This window comes from Vigna unguiculata, chromosome 5 (genome assembly GCF_037176805.1).
Source record: "Vigna unguiculata cultivar grain cowpea cultivar isolate G323 ecotype 2 chromosome 5, ASM3717680v1, whole genome shotgun sequence".
In the NCBI taxonomy this organism is placed as follows: domain Eukaryota; kingdom Viridiplantae; phylum Streptophyta; class Magnoliopsida; order Fabales; family Fabaceae; genus Vigna; species Vigna unguiculata.
The window spans coordinates 47,759,207-47,781,555 of NC_140796.1; the positions used below are offsets into that span (position 1 = coordinate 47,759,207).

The window sequence follows — 22,349 nt, forward strand, 5'->3', positions numbered from 1 at the left end:
AAAATCAATCCAACAAAAATATTTATCCCAAATCAAAACCCTAAACACTCAAAATGACTTTGTTACTTACAGCCCAATTTTTACATCTCCAAAAAAATCTCCCATTGTTCTTATGGGTAGTGGCTTTCAAAAGCAACAAAATTTCCCCACATCCGCAAATTCTTGGCACAAATCCAGAACTTCGATTTTGAGAAGATGAAGATGAAGTCGTCGAACACTTGGATCCATAACTCCTCCTCATATTGGGAAAGCTTAAACAACAAACCTGGTGCTGGTTGATTTGGGTCCTGTCGAATCTCTATTCCACTTCACTTCCACTGCAACTTCGAATCTCTATTCCACTTCACGGTTAATCAATTTCGATTTGGGTCCTGTCGCAGGCTGGTCGTCGTCATTCTCTCTTCCAGTGCTGGTCTTCCAATTCAAGCACGGAGTTAAAACAAGGGCAACGAAATGTAGGTTAAAAATTGAAGTTAAACGGTGCGTTTGATATTTCAGAGATTTTTAAAAAATAAAAAATTAATGACACGTGCCAACATTTTATGTGAAGACGTGTCAACATCTCACATGCTGAGGTGGAACGCCGTTTGCCACTCACCATTTTTTGTAACGCCGTCCTAACGGAAGGACCAATAACACTCATTTCAAAACTATGAGGACCATACGGTGAGAAAGTTTCGGTGAGGGATCATTTGCAATTTTTGGTGAAACTTCAGGGACCAAAAACGTATTTTTCCCATATATATATATATAATTCTTTTTTTCATTTTTTTAAGCATGAAATAGTATAATAGGGTTGGACACTTACTTTGCACAATTCAATAATTTAAGCATCAAATAGAAATAAAAGATACATTATAAAGATAGTGTAGTTTGGAAAAAAGTTCAATTCATAACCGTTCAGTTCAAGTTCTTAAAATAGAAAATAATTTAGTTTACTTCATCTCAACGATTTCTCAGTTCAGTTCAGGTAAACTATTTTCTAGTACACTGTAATTTTTATAGTACAGTGTAGTTCGGTTCATTTTGGACGACCCTAATAAGGATTATGCCATGATTAAGTTGTTATTAGATCAACTGAAAAGTTAAAAGTCCAGTATAAATAGGTCTTCCAATAAATTAGTTTGGTTACTCTAGCATTTATTACCACCTAACTTGTACCGAGCGGTGAGTACGAACGGTAGAATAAGTAGACGAAGATCGTCTGATTTGTAGACGCAATATCCAATAACATAAATATTAGTGTAAATATTCAGAATATTTTTTATATAATATTAAATCAATGTGGCAAACATGTATTTTTTTTATCATTTCAAATCCATATGAACAAAAATGTGCTTTTTTTCCTTATACATACAATTTGTTATTGTTTAATTGAAAATATCCTTAAAAAATTAATAATTTAAGAACATTTTTATTACTTCATCTATATTTTTTCTTCATATTCGAGAATCTTAAAACATATAATAATTATGTGAAATTTGTGCACCCACTACAAAAAAATCTCTTATTAGTGACTAGCTTTAGAGATAAAAAATAATTAGTTACTATAGTGACTAATTTAGATACCAATTTATAAACTAAAATCATTGGTAACTAAATTAATATCTAAATTAGTCACTATAATGAATTTGTCTTTAAATTGATGACTAACATTAGCTACCAAAATTTTTAAGGTTTTAGATACCAAAAAATTAGTTTCTAAATTTGCTTCATCAGTAACCAATTTATATACAAATTTAGGAACAAGTTTTTTGGTAACTAATATTTGTGACTAATGTAGAGACCGATTTAGATGTATAGCTTACTTTTATATGAAAAGTATTGTATTATCCCATTCATTAAAATATTTTTTTATTCGACTAATATACACTCGAAAATATCATTCATTATTTTCATAATATTTTTTGACAATATTTCACATTAAAGTAGAGGAAAAAAAAAACATATAAAAGTTTCACAGAAGTTAAATATACATTTTAATCACATAAACAAGAGTGAAATTCTAAGCTATCCAATCAAAAAATTGAAAATTTAATAAAACAATTAATGCTACGATAATCACTTTACTCAAATTCAAACGAAAAACTAAAATTTACTCATGAATTTAATATAAAACAATTACAATCCTAAATATAATAGAGTAGATTGATCAATCAATTTGAAAAGTATAAGTTTCTAACGAAAATTTAATAAATTCTCTTTTATTAATCAATCAATAAATCGTGACTTAAAATGTGCAATGAAATTATTAAGTTGTAATATGTAAATATTTTTTTATATATCATAACTTATATCAATTAATGTGTGAAAACTCTTGTATATAAACTTTTAAAATTATATTTATTTTTTCTATTAATTAATTTGACTATAAATAAGTTAAAATTTTAACTTATAAAAATAGTCAATTTGTTTTGATCATATATATATATATATATATATATATATATATATATATATATATATATATATATATATATATATATATATATTCAAAGTTCTAGAAACTCTTCCATTCATCCTAAATAGGAAAAAAAAGGAGCAAATGATTAATTCAAAATAATACAATTCTGCGAATAATTGGTCGGTTGCAATAAAACATATTAATTCTAACAAATGGCAATAAATAATTCATTTTTTTTTAATATAGCAGAAATTTTTGAAGGTGTAAAGAGAAAAAAAAACGCATTCGATTAGATAGCATGATATAGCCTAAGAGATACTTCCACCTATAAATAAATCCAACTAGATGATCAATGAGTGTTGGTATGTTGCTATCATATCGTAAGTTTTATAAATGTATAAAAGAATAAGCCAGCGCCATATAGTTTAAGCCTCTTTAAACATGTCATGAAACTAATAAGAGGACGTCGTTGAAAACAAAATTTGTCATTACAATACATAAAAGTTTCACACTATTTAAAACCGAAGTTAAAAAAAAAAAAAAACTAAATAATACTTTTACTTTAATCGTATGAAATAGGGTTTAAAGATAAAATCATAATAAAGATATTTTTTTATATTTATTAAAAATTTCATGTCAACTAAATATAAAATGATTTTATAATATATAAATAGATATAAAATTTATTTTATAAACTAATTTTATCCGTTTTTAGTTGAATTAGTATATGTTTTTAGAAAATACGATAATAAATTATATATATAGGATTGAAGAATTTGTAGGTGGCACGTTGGTGACGACCAACTCGATTGGCAGAGTTAGCAGACAGCATGTTACCATGTGGTGTGAAGTTTGCAGAAGTCGTAAGGTCTGTTGGAACATCTTCTACACTGTCCCACCCTATCAGAATTTGGATGATTTTATGCATTCAGATCGATAAAGATTCAACAATAACATGCACCATCTCGTTAGATTTATAAAGAAGTTTCATCGGAAAAAACAAACATTAATAAGAACCGAGTCTAACTACATAAGATATTAATATCATTTTTAACTTAAAGCCTTAAGACATTGGGTTTATGGATTTTTATATTTATATAGTACTCTACTTTCTGGTTTTCAGTCAATGTAGAACTTAGACTCACACTTAAATTCCAAACATATCTTCTTCTTTCATTTCCCGTTTGCTTTTTCTCAAACCCTTTCCACACAAATATTTTCGTTGACTTTTTCCTAACTTATATCACACACCTCACTTTAATTTATCCATATTTGTTTTGTTTTTCCTTATATACTTATACATATTTGTTAAAAAAGTTTATCCAAAGTATTTCCTTCAATACTTATTTAAGTCATTATAATGTACAAGTGAAGTGAGCCATGTGCTTGTATCCGAGTGTTCATATATGGAAATCTTTAACTACCGCTTAATCATACTTAATTTATTAAACGTGGCCTCAACAACCTTTTTATACTTGTATTAAGATAATCATCTCGTTGATAAAAGAAAAGTTTGAGAGAGAATGTGATTCATGGGCACTCCTATTATTATTATTATTATTTATTTATTTATACTGAGAATTAATAGAAATTAATAGAATTTACTAGTGAAGTGAGTTTATCTAAAACGAAGAAGAAGAAGAATTATAATTTTCCTTACTTTAGCCGAATCACTCTTATTTATATCATATAGTAATATAAATATACATTTTCATTATTCAAAGTAAGCAAAACCTTACAAATAATCTTCTTGTTTCATAATCTTGTCCTTTTCCATTTTGCAACATTTACATTATTTGCTTTATATTGGTCAACTTTTTTTATTTTGGAAAAAAAAATCTTTATAGTTAATTAATAGTATGTTAAACTGTTTAGTCTTTACAACGGCCAAAGAAAGCTTTACACGGATTAAATTTCCCTTCACGTGAATCCTCTTTTTAAAAGCATTGGAATCGATATCTTCGGTTGATTTGATGCTTTGGAGTTTAGATATTTGGTTCTAAAAGCTTTATATTCCTATGTGGGATTTGGTAATCCTAATCCCACTCAAACTTTGTGCTTCCGATAATTAAGGATTCTAAACATTTAACCATTTATACCAATAATCAAATTACTTTATACTCAATATTCATTTATACTAATTACTAATTATATTTAAATAATACACTTATAAAGATAAGATAGAGATTTATAGAGAAAATTACAGATATAAATTAGAACAATGAATATATAAAAAGTTAACATGTTCCTTTTCTATATAGTTATAGGTTATAATAAATCAATATCAGATTTGGATTATTTTAATCGAAAAAAAAGTTCTATATTTTTCATTTTGTTTTACTTTTAATTATTTAAAATAGGTAGTTTTTTATTCGTTTTCTTTCCTATGTCATTATGCTGCTGCCTTGCGAGTCGGCACCACCTTCCAATTTTGCTGACCTTGGACCAACTATAATTCATGAAGCTAATAAACCATCCATGGATTTTTCTGCTAAGTGTCTTTCATCAATAATTAATGAGGTCTAATAGTAAGTTTAACTATAACCATCACTATACAGGAAACAAAAACACAATAATTATGATATTAGTGCTATAATTAACTAACTAAACTCCCTATCATTGCTTTACCTTTACGAATCAGTCAAATTCAATTTGATGAAATTCAATTTACTCTCAAAAAACCTAATTAGACATCGGTGTTCCCAAACATGTTAAACATATATAATCGTTTTCATGGATCATGTTTCTTAATCATACCCTAGTTCTAATAAGCCTAGGCTTGACAGAAGAAAAATATGTATATGTAATTTTATTTTACATTTTTTTCATATAATATCTGGCTCACACCCATATGTATAGCAACAAAAACTAGGACAATAATCACAATAATACAATATATAGGGCCTCAATAGACCAATGATCATTCTCTATTCTGCTTGCAATTTTCTCCACTGGGGAACATGATCCACTGCATAATAGACTCCACAGTCACGTTATCTGAAAATTCCAACCAATTATATCTAACTTCTGTCATACCATAAATATCTAGGATTTTTTTTTCAAAACACGGGACCATTTTTTTTCAAAAGGAAAAGAAAAAAAAAATCCCACACCTTAATTGTTTTATTGACTCTTTAATTTAGTTCTACATGTGCTATCATTGTCTTTTATATTTGAATTTATTCAACAATTCCAATTTAGTTATCTAATATTAATATGTAATTAAATAAAAATACATCCAATTAATATGCGATTTTGCACCAACGTGAGTAAAACATTCTAGTGCGAGTCGTTCTCGTGTGTAAACGGCAGTTGGTCCTTAAAATAACGTCGTTTTCTGAAAACGCTACTATCTCGTTTTCAGTTGATCTGATCGTTAAACAATAAAACAGAGTTAACGGTAGAAAAAATAAATAAGTCATGGACCAATATACCCACTTGCTTCGACTATAGGGCACGCACATGCGGAGTTAACGCCTCAACCGCCGGTGGGACCCAACACAGTGGCACCTCTAGTAAATAAATACCAAACAAATGGATAATAAGGTCAGGCAATTATTCCGTTGAGTAGACCCCACTGTGTCCAACTATAAAACCCCAAAAGCCATAACGGTCTCATACAACCAAAACACACCAAAAAAAAAACTCCGCCGCCATCAATCAATAACTGTCGGCAACACAGCAATCCCACGTTTCCATTAACTGCTTTCTCGGGCTCCGAGCTCGCCGGAGCCGACATTCGCAGCGGCGCGTTACCCCATTTTTTCACCTTCATTCTCTCAAAACAAAATGCAGCGCCACCGTGTCTCCGCCGTGTTTATTCTAAGCTTGTGCTTTAACATTGCGCTAGGACAGACTCCTACTCACAGTGTCTTGGACCAACATTGGTACCCGGGAACCGCCACGTGGTACGGCGAACCCGAAGGAGACGGTAGCACCGGTAAGGACTAAAACTGACCCGCGGGTTGACTCAACAATGCAAAATGCAAATCAAGCTTATAAGTTTGATAATTAACATCGTTAACTCGCTTTCTAACACGTTTTAAGATGATTGTAACTGAATTTGATGAATGAATTGGATCAGGAGGGGCATGTGGGTATGGTACATTGGTGGACGTGAAGCCGTTGAAGGCAAGGGTGGGTGCAGTGGGGTCAATGCTGTTCAAGAAAGGAGAAGGTTGCGGGGCTTGTTATAAGGTGAAGTGTTTGGACCATAGCATATGTTCCAAGCGGGCAGTGACGGTTATAGTAACCGATGAGTGCCCGGGCTGCCCGTCTGACCGGACGCACTTCGACCTCAGTGGCTCCGCCTTCGGCCGCATGGCGTTCGCCGGTGAAAACGGTCAGCTCCGAAACCGAGGGGAAATCCCAGTCGTTTACCGAAGGTATGGATCACATGTACATTCACATTTACACACACCATTTTATGTTTTTTTTTCTTTTCTTAATCTTGTTGGACTAGAATACTATGATAGATAGAGCCGTTGATTGAACATTCTTGGGTGAAAAACTGAAGTGAAATGTGAAGTAGAATTTCATCGAGAATGTCGTCAATTTTAGTCGATCTGTGCAGTGGAAGTGTTGAACACAGTACAAAAAAGATAAAACCGTTATAATGTTGAGAAAGCTGCCTCATTTTGTCTTCTGGTTCTGTTCTTCCATGTGTTTTTTAGTTTTTGAAAGCGACGTCGGGTTCAGTAAATTGTGATTTTAGTTTATAATCGAATTGTGCTAAAGAATGGTACACAAATTGTTGTAACAATATTATGTATATAATAAAATAATATGACTTTATGATAAATTCATGTGACTCCTTCAAAAGTGGTTCATTTATAGAGAAATAAAATAGTGACATGTTAAAGAAAATCAATATAGTTGACATTTTTGAATTGAGAATTTTTGGTATTTGCTGGTGAGCATTGACTATTCTTCTCTTGCTACTTACTTTCATGTTCTATATGTGGATTCAAAAAGATGTTGAGACTAGCCTTTTGTCGTGTGGATTAAAAGGGAAAATTTATAGTGATAATGTTATTATATTTTTTACAGAACACCATGCAAGTATGCTGGGAAAAACATTGCCTTCCATGTGAACGAAGGTTCAACACCTTACTGGCTATCACTTCTTGTGGAGTTTGAAGATGGAGATGGTGACATAGGCTCCATGTATATACAAGAGGTACATTTCTATCATCTTTCTTTCCCATCAATAATTATATAATATCTAACTCATGAGCTGTTAAATTACGCATGAACTTAAAAATTTTAAAAGTTAGAGAAGAAAAATAATAAGAAAAAGCATGGACAAGGACATGATTAGATGGAGAATTCCACTTCCAAGTGTTGTGGGATCACGTGGCGATGCTATGCAGTTCCACCTTTTGTACTTTACACTGGAATCATTGTATGATCTGGTGAAGATTGCTGTAATCCATTTCTACCCAATTAAAAATAGTACTACATATCCAGAGTGTTATCTTTTGAACCAGAAGCATGTGACAGGGGACCTCTAAAAAAAATTCCTTTTTGCATTTCACCCCCCACAAAAAACAATATCTGCTGGGTAGGTCACAGGTGCATGTGTGAGATGAACCCTTAAGTTAGGAAAAAAGAATGAGTTTGGGAAATGTTTTTTGTCTTGATCTGTGTGTTAAATGTGTGTTATTGGTGATGGCAGGGAGGGTCAAGTGAGTGGGTGGAGATGAGTCATGTGTGGGGTGCAAATTGGTGCATTGTGAGAGGGCCTTTGAGAGGACCTTTCTCTGTTAAGGTAAGCACATCCACAGGGAAAACCCTCACTGCCAAAGATGTTATTCCAAGCAATTGGACTCCCAAAGCAACTTATACATCACGCTTGAATTTCCTTTCTTGAACAACCATTTTTTCAAGCCACAGGGAACAGACAGCAATTAAGGAACCATTTTCTTGACCTTAGTGTCTGTTGTGTTTTTAAATAAGAAACAAAAGTAGAAGTTGAGTGCACAAGGTTATCCGATGGTGTTTTCGTTTCTTAGTTTTACTCTTTTTTTTCATTTGTATAGCTGTAAGTTTCTGATTTCTGTGGTGTTCAACTGTTGCAACCGTAAGTTTGTACTTTGTATTCTAAGTCATCATGGGTTGCCCTCTCCGAAGTGGAGGGAGAGCGTGTAGTGTAGTGTAGTATATATTTAGTAAAATGTGTGTATTATTCCAATGTACTTTAAATGATAAATGTATGAGTTTTAGAACAAGAGATCATAGATTATTGGATGATGATATTTTGACTATTAAATTTTGATAACTTTCTTTTTCAACATGAGGTGTTAATTATCTTTTAAGTGATTTTGAAATATTGAAAATGAAAAAATATAAAGATCAAAAATCACTTAAAAAATAACACTTAAAATCATAAGAGAAAGTTATCAAAATTTAATAGAAAAAAATCGTTTCCTATTATATTTTACTTCCATCTTAATAATGATGAACCACACATTGTGGTCTTTATTATAGTTTTTTTTTTTTTTTTGACTTTTACTTCTATACTGTTTTTAATCGTCTAGATTGAAGTATCTTGAATAGTGATTAGAATGTTCACTATAGAAACTTGAAAAACCTAAGAAAAAGAAATTAAGTGTGTATGTATGTACTACAGCCTAAATCTTATATTTTCATAGAGTTTATATGTTATATTTTAACTATTAGATTTATTAATTATGTAATATATAAATATAATATTTCTAATTTTATGTATAACATGTATATTTAAATAAACTATAAAAAATAATTACAAAATTCAATATAATTCTTTTTTTATAAATATTTATAGAAATATGTAATCAAAAATTTTTAAAAAATAATAAAAAAACAAAATAATATATTGAAATCTATCTAAAGATTTATAACTTGACATCTATTTAAATTATTATTATGTTGATAACACGTCTCATTTTAAGGATAATCTAATATTTAACCAAAAATCAAATTAGAAATTTAGAACTTTTTACTATGGGTGGCAAAACGGGCCAGCCCGACCCGTTTTGGTCCGGCCCACCTGTGGCCCGTCAAAAACGGGCCGGGTCAGGCTGGCTCGTCACCCAAAAATGGGCTGGATATTGTAACCTGTCCTGTTTTTATAAATTTTTATTTATAAATCTATTATATATATATATATATATATTTATATTTATATAATATAAAAAATATTATTTCTTAACTTTTTAATTACTTTTAATTTTAAACATAAAAAAAAAACGGGTTGGCGAACTGGCGGGCTGAAAATTTCAACCTAGCCCGCCCTTTCTTTGGCGGGCTGGCAGGCCGGTCCGGCAAGCCTGACCCATTTTGACATCTCTACTTTTTATTTATTAAAATTGTTATATGTATAGAATTGAGGTTATAAATTAGAGAAAGAATAGTCTGATTTAAAGTTAATAGTTCTTTAAGTCAGAAAATTTAAGTGTCTACCTGGTCTAACTTACTATCTGTATTCTTAAAGACTTCAAATCTTATATCCATACGCGGCGGACCTTGGTATGGACTAAGCAGGCTATTGGACCCCATTTTTTCTTTATACTTATATAATTTTAAATATATTTTTTCAATATTTAATATTTTTAATATATTTAATATATTTGATATTCTAATAAATTTTATACATTTTATATCTATTTATGAGGATACAGTTCTTTTTATCACATTTATTTTTCAATTCTACCTTTTAAAATTTTTTAAATAAAATAATTATTTTATTAATATTATCTTCTAAGTGATTATTTGTTTAATTTAATTATTTAACTATTTTTTAAAATTAATCATTATAAATGAAAATTAATTATAGTAAAATAAAAGTTATTATATTTAATTTTATAACTATAATAATAACAATAATTATAATTTTTTTATTTTTTATTATCATAAAAAAATTAAAATACAATGTTTTTAATAATTTATATAAAAGTTTTGGAATTAATCTTTGGTTCCTATTTTTGTTAAAAAATATCAAGTTGGTCCTCCAGTTTTTATAGTTTTAATTTGGTCTCGATTAAAAAATTGATGCAAATTGAGATTTAAAAACATTATAAGACTAACTTAACATTTTTGGACAAAACAATGGACCAAAAAATATAATTTCCTTTATCTTTTTCTAAAATATCGTCTAGATTATGAGGAATGAATCAAAATCACTTCTTAAAAGCTTATGCCCAACTCCTGAATCCAAATTTATTCCATAACCTTTGTGGTCAGGTCGACCCAAAGTTTATGATTGGCCTTGGGTAGTTAGGCTATACAATTTTATGAGGACTTGGTCCAATTTCATAGCCTTAGTCTAATAACTTCAACATGTATGCTTGGATTGACTTTAACAAAATCATCTTTTCAAAGCCTTAAGTTGGTCCTAAAAAAACAAGGACAGTATACAGTCCTCCAACCTTGAGCAGTTCTGAGACGTAAATGTTGAATAATTCGTCAGAAACTTCTTTATCAACCCCTTAAGTATCACTTCAACACTTTATTAATCTAATTTCCATGTTTATCATTTTTAGTAGGCTACTTTCTTTGAATCCAACATATATCATTTGCACACTTGCGTTTGTTACCGACACGTGATTCTTCATACCTTTATGTTTTCATATGCATCACATGATTTTTCAAATATCTTCAAACCTCTTCAATTTTTTTTGACCTTGTAGTTTTCACATATCGCCATCTTCAACTGCCTAGGTACATTCACTTTTTCCTTTATTCTCATTCCTCTCTTGATCCTCCTTTATTCAACATTAGTTGCTCTATCTTTACATAGCTTCATTACTCTCTTCACATTGTATAACTTTACTTCCTCATTATGCTATTTCTGCTATTTTAAGACTTTCTACGTTTCACTCTTTTGGGGGTTTTCTATGTGTGTATTTTTTTAGTATTGGGTTTAAGTTTATGGGTTTGTGGTTAGGGTCTGAGTTTTTGGGTTTTCGTTTTCTAGATGTTGAGTTTATATTTTTGGGTTTGTGTCTAGGGTTTACATTTAGAGTTTGAGTTTTTCAATTTTCATTTTGTGATGTTGGGTTCAAGTTTCTAGATTTGTGGGTTTATGGGTTATTTATCGAATATAACTTCATATAATGTTTTTTACTCTTCGACTAAATAGGAACTTAGAAGATAAACTTCGAAACACATCGAATTAAAAAACAAGAGTTTTATGCTCTCAATTAAGCCATTAGTAAGAATGACGAAAAAGATGTTTTAATTTGCGCATGTGAGTTAGATGAACCCGTTTGTAGGGATGACTTTGTAAATTTCGTAGAGAAGTTCTACTCTTTTTATGAGACCATGTTCACTAGGCTTGGAGTTTGACTTCCTCTAGGCTTTTTGAAAACGAAATTCTCACCATCCTAAAGTTTCTCACTCATCTTTAATGTTGAATTATTTCATACCAACTTCTAATCTCAAATCTTCTTACAGATAATCAAATGATTGTATCTAAGGCAATGGCGAGTCATTTTAAGCAAATGAAAGCTACTAAAGAAGTTAAGGTCGCAAGTACTACTCTAGAGTAAAACCTTAAAACATGATTGTACACTATGATAAGGAGACCATGCCTTCTAACAACCGCTTAAAGAAGAGAAAGTTTTCAAAAAAAAAAAACGTTGCAACTACTCCTTCTATATCTAATGGTCGGGAAAACAAGCTTTTGGGATTATGACTTTTTCCACTCAGCTCATGGTTGTGCCCATTTTTTATATTGATGTTGAAATATTAAGGACTCACGACTTAATTTCCTTCCATGAGAACCTCTAAAGATCTGATTTTGGTAGAAGAACAAGAGATCGATCGCTTGCAATCCAAAGCAACTCATTACAACTCAATAAGAGATCAATTCCGTACGATCCAAATTAGCTGGAATGGCTTGTCTTCAGCAACAACTTAAAGAAAGGGACAACAAGAACCTTTAAGTTGAAAAAGAAAGAACTTAAAGATATTCACTCTTCCTAAGATATGAAGATGAAGACTTGGAAATAGATGGAAGAAAACTTGAAGATCAAAATTTCCTCATCCTTCGGGCTTGGGTTTGAAACAACAATAGAATAAGTGTAAATGTGTATTCTTTTCTGAAGATGGATTTGAAGGAAAGTGAATGGATGTATTTGATGATAATGTTTTTGTGTTTCTTTTAAAGGATTTGGAGGCAAAGTCAATGAATTTGAAAGTGAAGTGTGAAAATTTTCTGAGTAATTTAAGTGATGAGATAGATAAAAAAAATTAATAAATAGTAAATAAATATTACCAAATTGCTCTGAATTTTAAAATAATATAAAATTATTTTTTGATGAGTTATTTTTTCTAAAACTATAATTCAATAATTTCAAAAAAAAAAATAGTTATTTGTAAAAAATACATCTCATTTTTTGTATACAAAAATGAAAAAAAAAACAAAGAATTCCAGATTTACATAGTGTAAAAAAACAAAAAGTTCCATTCATCATATTCATAATCTCTATTGGGGCCAAATTCAGACCATTATCACGTCTTCGGAGAATTCCAGAGCCACGATGCTTGCCGCCAAAAAGACTGAGAAGACCCATGACAATATCATTACCAACAATTGTGCACCATTGAGGAAGTCTTCAATTGAGTACTATGCTATGTTGGTGAAGGTTGGAGTTCACCATTACAACGAGAACAATATTGATTTGGCAAATATTACAAAGATTGTTGGTGATTCAAATATCATCAAGACAATGCTCACCAAACAGTAGAGTTGTATTAACTCCTTTTTTTTTGTCTTTAAAATTGTTGATTATTTGATATTTGTTCTTGTTTATCCATACTTATATGTTTAGAACTCACACACATGCACGTTGATGGAATCAATTCCACAAGCTCCAAAACTGATTCTCTTGTGTTTTATCCCTCATGGAATCGGTTCCACTATACCCTAATTGATTCCACTATTACATAGCTGACCATGAAATGTGTTCCATGACCACCTTCTCATTGCTACTGTGTTACAATAATCACATCACGTGGCTTCCTATTAAACTCACCTCAAACGTTTTGAAGCCGAATACCACACTATCTACATCAACACACAAAAAATCTACAAAACAAAGTTTCCCACCATTCACATTATTGTGAAACAACTATTATCACTCTCAAATCTGTTCAACTCACGCAAGGACGACATGATCCCGCTAACTCACGCTCTATATCGCTAGAGACAAACACAATTAATCACAAATCTGCGCCTCTACTTGAATACTAAATGAGTGCATACCGACATTCTGCTACCGATCCCATCAAATCAGTGGTTGATGGAGCACTGGTGGAAGATTAGAAATTTACCTCACTTCTGATGCAGCCCTTTTCTTATGAACATTATGATCTTGACTACTTGTATAACAATTTTTGCCTTTATGGGTTATCCTATATCCTTATGTACGGGTTCGTTTTCTTTTCCTGTCAATTCTACCAATATTGCTACGATTCAGTTACTCAAAGTAGGTATGATAAACTTGTTAAGTACTTGAAAATAATTCTATGTTTAAATGAAACTCTACTCGGGACTTGTCCGAATGTAACGCTCATTCTTTAAAACCTGCTAGAATCTGGTTCTTTGAGCTAGGATGTCAAAAATATGAACTGGCTGCTAAGTCAATTCCCAGCCAATGTTAGGGTGTCGAAAATATAAACTAGTTGCTAGGCCAAACGAGCTAGGGTGTCAAAAATTTAAACTAACTGATAGACCAACACCAACAGAGACGTTTCTGTCAATTTTGATCACAATCTAAAATACTAAATTTTGCCATCCTTTAAAACTAAATCATCATTTAAATCCAATTACATGGTTTGTAATAAAGAAACATTGGCCAAACGGGCCACACTTCAGCCATAGGAAATAAGGATTGTTCTTGGAAAAGGCTCAAGCTTTTCATATTTCAAAACCATGAATATAATTTTTCCTTTTGCTTATTTTCAGGATTTAATTACTGTTGAAAACTCCGAAATAACCACAAGATAAATGTTCAGTATTCTGCAGCAACTTGGATCCCAAGCTGTTTGGACAATTAAGATAACTAGCAATTCTACATGGTAGGTAACCTGTGAACTATCACCAGATTTCTAAAGGAGGTAGTGGAACAGAGAACCTGATCTGTGTATGGAACCCACAATACAATCTGAATCTAAATTGTGCATAGGTTGCCAATTCTCCCTCAGAACCATAGTGGTAGGGAAGTAGATTGGTTATACAAGTCCATGATATCTTGAAAAGATTCAATACTTATACCCCCCTCAATAGGAATATAACTCCCTCAATAGTGTATAACTAGATCAAAAGTATTGAAAAGATTCAATACTAAGACCCCCTCAATAGGTATATAACTCCCTCAATAGTGTAAAACTAGATCAAAAGTATGGACCAAATTTAGATTTACCAAGCATATTAAATTTGTAAATGAAGTCATCTCAACGATTCACAGGTGTTGTTTGAAAAATCAGAACTAAGTTTTAATACCTCTAACGTGAACCAAAACAACGTACAAACAAATCCAATGTGGAAATTTTGGGGTCAGGCACAAAAAAAAATTAAGGGACAATGAGAGGTAAAACAAGAAAACAATGGAGGCAAAAATAATAGGCAAGAAAAAAATGTAACGTAAACACTTCTACCATCAGATTTCTCTAATGAACATAAACCCACATTCGAAAGTTCATAGTACTACAAAATCAAGTCGTACAAAGATAAATAACCAGCACAAAAAACAAAACCTAAAATATCCGTAAGGTAACCACAAAATTGACATTTGAAAAAGTCGCTAATCGAACAAGCCGAATCCCATATCATCATCACTCTCTTCTTCAGGTTCTTCCTATAAAATTTTAACAGATACAAATTAGTTGACCACAAGCTGACAAAAGGATGAACAAAAGTTGCAGGAACAAGAATTTCAAAAGGGTTACCTTCTTTTTCTCCTCAGCAGCAGGGGCGGCTGCGGCAGCACCTCCCCCAGCAGCAGCAACTGGGGCAGCTGCAACGGCAACCGGTGCCCCACCGCCTGCGGCATTTGCTATCAAATCGCCAAGATTTTTCTTCTCGGCAAGTTTAGCAAACAATGCGGGCCAAAAAGAATCGACTTGAACCTTCGCAGTTTTCAACAAGGTGGCGATACTGTCCGCCTATTCATTACTTAAGGAAAAAACAACATAGCCAAACAAATTCATTTGTGATTAAACGCTAAAACCCAGTATTTATGTCCCAACACATACGTAATTGATTAGACTCACTTAGCCAGACAACAATTATTAAATTAAAATGAAATAACGTCATAGGAACCACTCTCTACCGTCAAAAATCTTCTGTTCACACCATAACTGCAACATGGCCTAATCCAACGCCACTTCCATCAGTGTATAAATTGTTTCTAAAGGATTCTAAACTATAAAACACCGGTCAAATCAGACCTACATTACTCAACATAAAAACAATAACAGAATCAAAAGATTTGAACTTTCTTATTCCGAAAGATCAACCTCTGCTTTGCTTTAATCCCAATTTTATGTACTTCAATTATCAAAAAATCCAATACAACAATAAAAAAATGAAACAATATACATTGTTTCAAACATCCACTTACAATTCATCAACTGTGAACCTATGGAAACACAAAAGGATACAGTGACGGCGATTCCTTCATCATGAAGGATGAGTGATGCGTATGAACAAGCAGTCTCGCCGATCGACATTTTCACACTGCAGGACACCATACAAACCAGAATGACACAGTCAATAACGATATTCATTTGAAAAAGCGAAACATTGAAACGAAATCAAATCGTTGAAGATGAAACATCGAAAGGGTTTACCTTCAGCAATAACAGATCGGAGATGCGCAGCGAACGACGAACGGAGACGCGCAACCAACCGGAATGGAAAGCCTCCCTAGGGTTTGAGATTTAAGAACTGATAAACCGGTTAATGGGCCTGGTGGTCTCGAGCCCATTTTATTAACCCTTGGCCACTCTGAGTCTAAACTAATAACGCCTAATCATTAAATTTTAAAATAACATATTATTAATTTATACTTTTATACTATTATATAAATTATATATATATATGATAAGTATTTTTTAAATTAAAATAATTAATTTATAAATTTTATCTTTTAAATAACTGTTTTTTAAATTAAATATTTTTTATTTGTCATTTTTTTAATAATTGTTTAATAATATAATTTTAAGTCCACTTTGATCCTAATTCTAAGTTCTAACCCATTTTAAGGAGATTATACGAATTAATAAAAAGGGAGGTACATTAAAATGTGTTCGGAATGATCGGTGTGACTTGACAAATTAACATATAGCCTTTGCATTATTTTTAACAGAAAAAACTCAAAATTATAAACATTATAAGCTTAGGCTACTTAAATTGTAAAGTATATGATGACGACTTCACTTGATATTCAATGAACATAATGACATCATTCAATTTCAACTAGTTGATCTTGCTCAGTAAAACAACTTGTTATTATTGTTGTAAATGTGATTTTTGTTGTAAACACTATTTTATATTTGCTTTATGAATCATGAGTTTATGATCAAACCTGACTTAGTTGTATACATAACAAACTTAGTAAATTCCATAAATGAATTCATAAAATTTCAAAATGGGACTAACTTAAAGATAATGTTATCATTACGGAAATAACTCATTTACTATTATTAATTATGTAAGTGAGGCTATTGTATCTCGTGTTCCCTTCTAACTAATCTTAATTAGCTTACCAAATGTTACCAGATTGCTCATAAAGTAGAGTTAAATAAGAAGATTAAAATATATTATAATTTCTAATCCCACTAAATATATATGTTGAGTGATATTATTTGGTAATTTGATAAAAATAGATTATAATGGGAAGTGAAAAACAATTATGAACCTACATAAACACCTTCCAATAATTATTGAATCTCTATCTTGCAACAATGTTTTATATAGTTTGAGCTATAGCGGAGCTATTATATATAACGAGTCAAGCAACTTCTACACTTGGGAAGTTCAATTATATAATGCAAGGTTGATATGAACGAAGCAAAACCCTTAGAATTAACAAAAACAAAGTTAAGCTCTTGTTGTTCAGAAGATAATCATAAGAAATGAAAAGAAAATTCTTGAAAAAAATGTACTGTAATAAGAAGTTCCAGAGTGAGATGGCACCAAAAGATTTTCTTTGAAAACCTATAAATGTAGGATAATAATTTAGATTAATGCTCTCTGTTGGCTTATTGCAAAGCCTAAAGTATCTTCAACTAGCCAACATTTATTCTCCATTAATATAGCAACAAAATTTAGCAAGATAAGAAAAATGCAGAGTATATTAAAAAAGAATTGCTATAAAAAAAAATAGTCTTCGTCATTAAGCAGTCGTTGATTCAGATCTAGCTACTTGCTCACCTTCAACTATACCAGAATCTTGTGGTTCACCATTAGCAGCAACACCTTTTGCAGGAGAAGTAGGTTTATTTCCAGCAACACTTGTTGAGTTTTTCCCACCTTTATTTTCCTTCCCCTCCTTTCCATCTTTCTTATCTTTGTCATCTTTTGCATCTTTCTTATCTTTGTCCTCTTTTCCATCCTTTTCTTCTTTGGGTGGAGGAGGCATCATATGAGAAGGAGGGTTTTGTTTAAGCTTCAAAATCATTTGGCGCATTCTTGCTAGATCAGTAGGTTTCCCTGGCTTTGGACCTTGAATAACATGAACTGAAGGCTTATTATTCTCAGGTTCCTTCTTTCCCCTTCTCTTCTCAATATTAGGAACCTCTCGAGGAATTATCTCAGCTATTGCTTTCCAGTAATGTTGGTGAGCTTCTTTGTGAAATTTTTCTTGATTGGACAAGTATATCTGCACACACTCATTCTCTTCATTTGCATACAAACAACCAAGTATCACAATGCTACATGAATGCATATGGTTTCCCAAAAGAACAGAGAAAGAAAAAGGAAGTATCATCATGAACAATGAATGCATGATTCACACAAAATTACAAGAACTAAACTATAGCATTGGAATGTTATTTCTACCTTTTCTCTTTCCCTATTGGTTTTTTTGTTGGACTCACAGTTGAGTTTTCTTTTCTCGTAAAAAGCTTCTTTAAACTCTTCAGCTTCCTTTATAATCTGATTTCGCATCTCCTTCTCTTTTGTCTCTTTTTCCTCCAGATGGATCGCATTCAAACTGCATTACAAAATGTCAAGAAGAAAAACAAAACACACCATCAGGAAAACAAATTCTAATTCATGAATAACTAATACAAAAACACATTCATAAGCCGAATAATAACCACCACAAAGAGTGATTTCTGTTTATAAAATTGAGATACATAATGACAACATTCATCACTACAAAACATTACCAAATCTAAACAAAATTAAACGTTACCAAATCTAAACTCGTTCAACTAGTTTATCCCAATCCAATTCACACAAATTCTCTTGCATAGCAAAACGAAATCATGGAGATGTTGTTGCAGAATAATAAAAAGGTTTGAAATGAAAATAAATGTCACCGTCGCCATTCACGTCTTGCATGTCCTTCCTCTTGCATTTGAGATGGTTCTGGGAGGATTGGTCCGTCGGAGGTGAAGGTGGTGTCATCGGCGGGAGCGGATTCGAAGGGGGAAACAAAGTCGGGGTTGGGGGTGGAAGCTCCAAAACCAAAACCAGGAGGAGATTGTGGGTTATTGTTGAAATCATTGTTATTTGGATCTGCATTAGGCTGAGGTTGTTGATCATCGTAATCGTAATGCTGAGACTCGTATTCCATGCCCATGCCTGAGTAATTGTTGTCATCTTCGTAGCGTTCCCTTGTTGGTGATTGATCTTCAAAAGAGTCGAACGATGCCATCTCCGATGCTTGATGCTTGATGCTGATACCTCTCCAACGTTGCGTTCGGATCACAAATCACTATCAATCTTCGATGATCTTCAAATTCCACTTCTGTTTATGTTTCATCACAGGCACAAAAATACCTATTACCATTCACACTCATCACAATTACTTTATTTTATTATATTATGATATTATTATTATTATTATTATCATTGTTTTCAAATATTATATATTTACACTTTTTTACTCGATCTTTTTTTTCGGTGAAAGTTTTTTCTTCTACCACTATTTTTTAAATTTTATTTTAGTTATACATAATTATTTATTCAATCTAGCACTTCCTCTTTTATTTCACATGTCATTCTATCTCACCTTATGTTGTCACACGACCAGAAACTACATTAAACTATATATATAAAATGAACAATGTAAAATATGTTCTAAAGTATATTAAAACACATCATTTTGTCACTAAACATGACAGTTTTGCATGTGGTATTTTTAATATAATGTAAACTTATTATAACAAATTTCCTTTTTTTCATGTTGATACATTATCTATGATACTAATTTAATATCATGATTCAAGACTATATCTTCTTTATTACTAAATTATGGAACACTTTGTTTGTGCTTGTTTTCAAAGAAAAAATTATTTGATAAAAATAAGTAGATTTTTTCATGTATTTGTCCAATTTATGTATTTTAAAAATAATCAAATTTCATTGCTTGTTTTAATAAGTAAATCACGTATTTTTCTTAATAAGTGATTATTTTAAAATGTCTATTTTATATTTAAATGAACCCGACCTATTTCTTATAAAAGATTTATTCATTAGAAGATTTAATAAATGAACGAACAATTGTTTTCATATATGAGTTGACATATTTTAAAGTCTTCCACAACATGAGTTTTTTAGTATCTATAATTTTAATCTGTATTATTACTGTTGAAATTTTGCTTGAATTTTATTTGGATTGGTGTAACTGATTTGTCTTAAATTTTTGCCAACAAACAAATATTAGAAAAATTGTGAGACATAAAATCACAGTTTCAAAAAATATATAGTCATGCAAGAATAACAATTTATAAATGTTAGACCAAAGATAATTTGTATGCTTACAAAATAAAGACTATCTTTGGGGAAGAATATATGTGATTTGTTTCAAACATATATAACTAATACTTGAACGCGAAATAAATTTTTCTTTTAAAATTTTTGATACGTTATGATATTTGTGAATGTATATAATTTTTTTAACATAATATTTTAATTTATGTTGTTACATGTCATAGAGTTTTAATTTGACATTTGAATTATTTATATTATTTGAAACATTTTATCTTAAATGTTCAAGATAGTTTAACAATATTTACAATTTTAATTTATTTTTAGAGCTTAAAAACTAAATTATATTAAAATTTTAAAAATGAATTAATCTCAATTTTATCTTAAAGTTGATGGACTAAAAATTTATTTAACTCATAATATAATATCAAAACAGTTGTTTGAAATATTTTAATTAATTAATCTTTGTACAAGTAAATGATAATTATACAATTTAACTGATTCACATCATAGTATCATAAATTATCACACCATTATTAACTCAAAATTTAAAAAAAATTAGAAATATTTTTTTAATATATTACTCAACTTCTATTACTTATTACAAATATTTTATATATATATATATATATATATATATATATATATATTACGTAGGTTTTTAATGTTAGATATATTTTAAACCTGTGCATAATGAAATTTGTGTAGTTAATTAAGGATGCGAACGACACAAGTGAACTATATTTGTAAGGCCCTTTATATTTTTTCTGCCCTAAAGTTTAGTGGGTTACCCTTGTAAGTGGGCCTAAGGCCGGCCCAACGTATAAAGTCCCTAGGTCTGCCCTAATTCCACACTCACTCTCACTATTGCAGAAACTCCACAGTCGTCACCTTCTCCTTCCGCACTAGAGCTCTGCTAGGGTTCCTCCCCAAGTCTCTCGAGCTAGCTCCGAATCAGTTTCTACTCCACGTAAGTACCCCTCCAAACCACCGGAGTTTCCTTTTTGCTTTCCCTTGTATTTTCGCAGTTAGGGTTTAGTACTAATCTGCCTTGTTCCGTGCATTTTTCTGTTTTCAGCTCCGTAGTGAGTTCTAGAGCTGCTGTGCTTCTTGATTTCTCGTCGAACGTCCTGTACGAACCTATTTCCAGGTACGGGAAGTTAGGGTTTCATTCTTTTGGTGTTGTCTTGGCTGTTCTTGAGTGAGTTACTGATTGCATGGATAAATCCTTCGTTTTGGTGTGATTAAATGCTTTGTATGCTTGGTTGGTTCGATATACATGGTTGTTGCAGTGAAGAACAGTGGCGAGACCTGTTAATCTCGCCCAAGCGAGTCAATCTCGCCTAGGCGAGATGAAACAGGGAGCTCGCCTAGGGCTATTGCACGAAAGGTCACCCAGGCGACCTGCTCGAACTTTTGAGCGAGGGAACACCTCGCCCAGGCGAGAGGGGTCTCGCCTAAGCGAGATCCCGTGATGTTCCCTGAGTGCTCATCGAACCCTCGCCTAGGCGAAGGGGGGGGCTCGCCTGAGTGAGCACGTCTCGCTTGAGCGAGACCCCTCAGCCTAAGCGAGGGATTGGGCGAGGCAGTGCGTTGTTTGAGTGTTTGTTTATTCTTGGATGATTAATGTTGGTTTGGGTGTGAATTGTATGATGAGGAACATGTATATAATGGAGTATTATGCGTGCTTGGCATGAATCGCGAATTGTGTATGACGGGTTGGGTATGTTATTGGCATGTGAAATGTATGAAAGGTTTGGAACTAAAGGAACACGTTAATGATACGAGATGAGGCCCTAGATTCATGGGGTGGTGATGATCAAATGCATGGATCCAAAATGTGAGGTGTATGAGGAACAAATCTCAAGGAAGGGTATGGAATTGCAAACATGATCTTTGATGTTCTCCTACTGCTGTTTTTGTAAATGTTGGTCCGTGTCAGCGTGTAATTCCTTGGGGTCTCTAGGTGAGACCTTCGGGGCTACGCTTCAGTGGTCGGGACGTAATCCCATGGCCCCT

General features: G+C 31.9%; 3 protein-coding genes across 3 annotated transcripts; 1 reads left to right on the plus strand and 2 right to left on the minus strand.

Annotated features, from left to right (window-relative positions):
- The first annotated feature begins 6,014 nt into the window (after positions 1–6,014).
- Positions 6,015–8,634, plus strand: EXPB3 (expansin B3). The gene is made up of 4 exons (XM_028073015.2): positions 6,015–6,344; positions 6,489–6,789; positions 7,454–7,583; positions 8,082–8,634. Exons 1-4 carry the CDS (start codon positions 6,194–6,196, stop codon positions 8,274–8,276), a joined length of 777 nt encoding a protein of 258 aa, XP_027928816.1. The 5' UTR covers positions 6,015–6,193; the 3' UTR covers positions 8,277–8,634.
- Positions 8,635–15,028: 6,394 nt separating this feature from the next.
- LOC114185347 (large ribosomal subunit protein P1y-like) lies at positions 15,029–16,380 on the minus strand. The gene is made up of 4 exons (XM_028073016.2): positions 16,241–16,380; positions 16,052–16,127; positions 15,338–15,553; positions 15,029–15,246 (listed from the first exon to the last, which is right to left on the minus strand). Exons 2-4 carry the CDS (start codon positions 16,118–16,120, stop codon positions 15,193–15,195), a joined length of 339 nt encoding a protein of 112 aa, XP_027928817.1. The 5' UTR covers positions 16,121–16,127; positions 16,241–16,380; the 3' UTR covers positions 15,029–15,192.
- A 1,197-nt stretch (positions 16,381–17,577) lies between these two features.
- LOC114185862 (Clathrin light chain protein) lies at positions 17,578–19,413 on the minus strand. Its single transcript, XM_028073804.2, has 3 exons — positions 18,938–19,413; positions 18,453–18,606; positions 17,578–18,273 (listed from the first exon to the last, which is right to left on the minus strand). Exons 1-3 carry the CDS (start codon positions 19,273–19,275, stop codon positions 17,788–17,790), a joined length of 978 nt encoding a protein of 325 aa, XP_027929605.1. The 5' UTR covers positions 19,276–19,413; the 3' UTR covers positions 17,578–17,787.
- Between the last annotated feature and the right edge of the window lie 2,936 nt (positions 19,414–22,349).

Bases quoted from the DNA above. Each gene is read 5' to 3' on its own strand.
- EXPB3 (XM_028073015.2), top strand. From the start codon at position 6,194: ATGCAGCGCCACCGTGTCTCCGCCGTGTTTATTCTAAGCTTGTGCTTT. The intron at 6,345-6,488 runs GTAAGGACTAAA...GAATTGGATCAG, and splicing joins CGAAGGAGACGGTAGCACCG to GAGGGGCATGTGGGTATGGT. The intron at 6,790-7,453 runs GTATGGATCACA...TATTTTTTACAG, and splicing joins ATCCCAGTCGTTTACCGAAG to AACACCATGCAAGTATGCTG.
- LOC114185862 (XM_028073804.2), bottom strand. From the start codon at position 19,275: ATGGCATCGTTCGACTCTTTTGAAGATCAATCACCAACAAGGGAACGC. The intron at 18,607-18,937 runs GTGACATTTATT...TTTGTAATGCAG, and splicing joins GCAAGACGTGAATGGCGACG to TTTGAATGCGATCCATCTGG. The intron at 18,274-18,452 runs GTAGAAATAACA...GAGTGTGTGCAG, and splicing joins CCAATAGGGAAAGAGAAAAG to ATATACTTGTCCAATCAAGA.
- LOC114185347 (XM_028073016.2), bottom strand. From the start codon at position 16,120: ATGTCGATCGGCGAGACTGCTTGTTCATACGCATCACTCATCCTTCAT. The intron at 15,554-16,051 runs GTATCCTTTTGT...AGTAATGAATAG, and splicing joins ATGAAGGAATCGCCGTCACT to GCGGACAGTATCGCCACCTT. The intron at 15,247-15,337 runs GTAACCCTTTTG...AAAATTTTATAG, and splicing joins CTGCTGAGGAGAAAAAGAAG to GAAGAACCTGAAGAAGAGAG.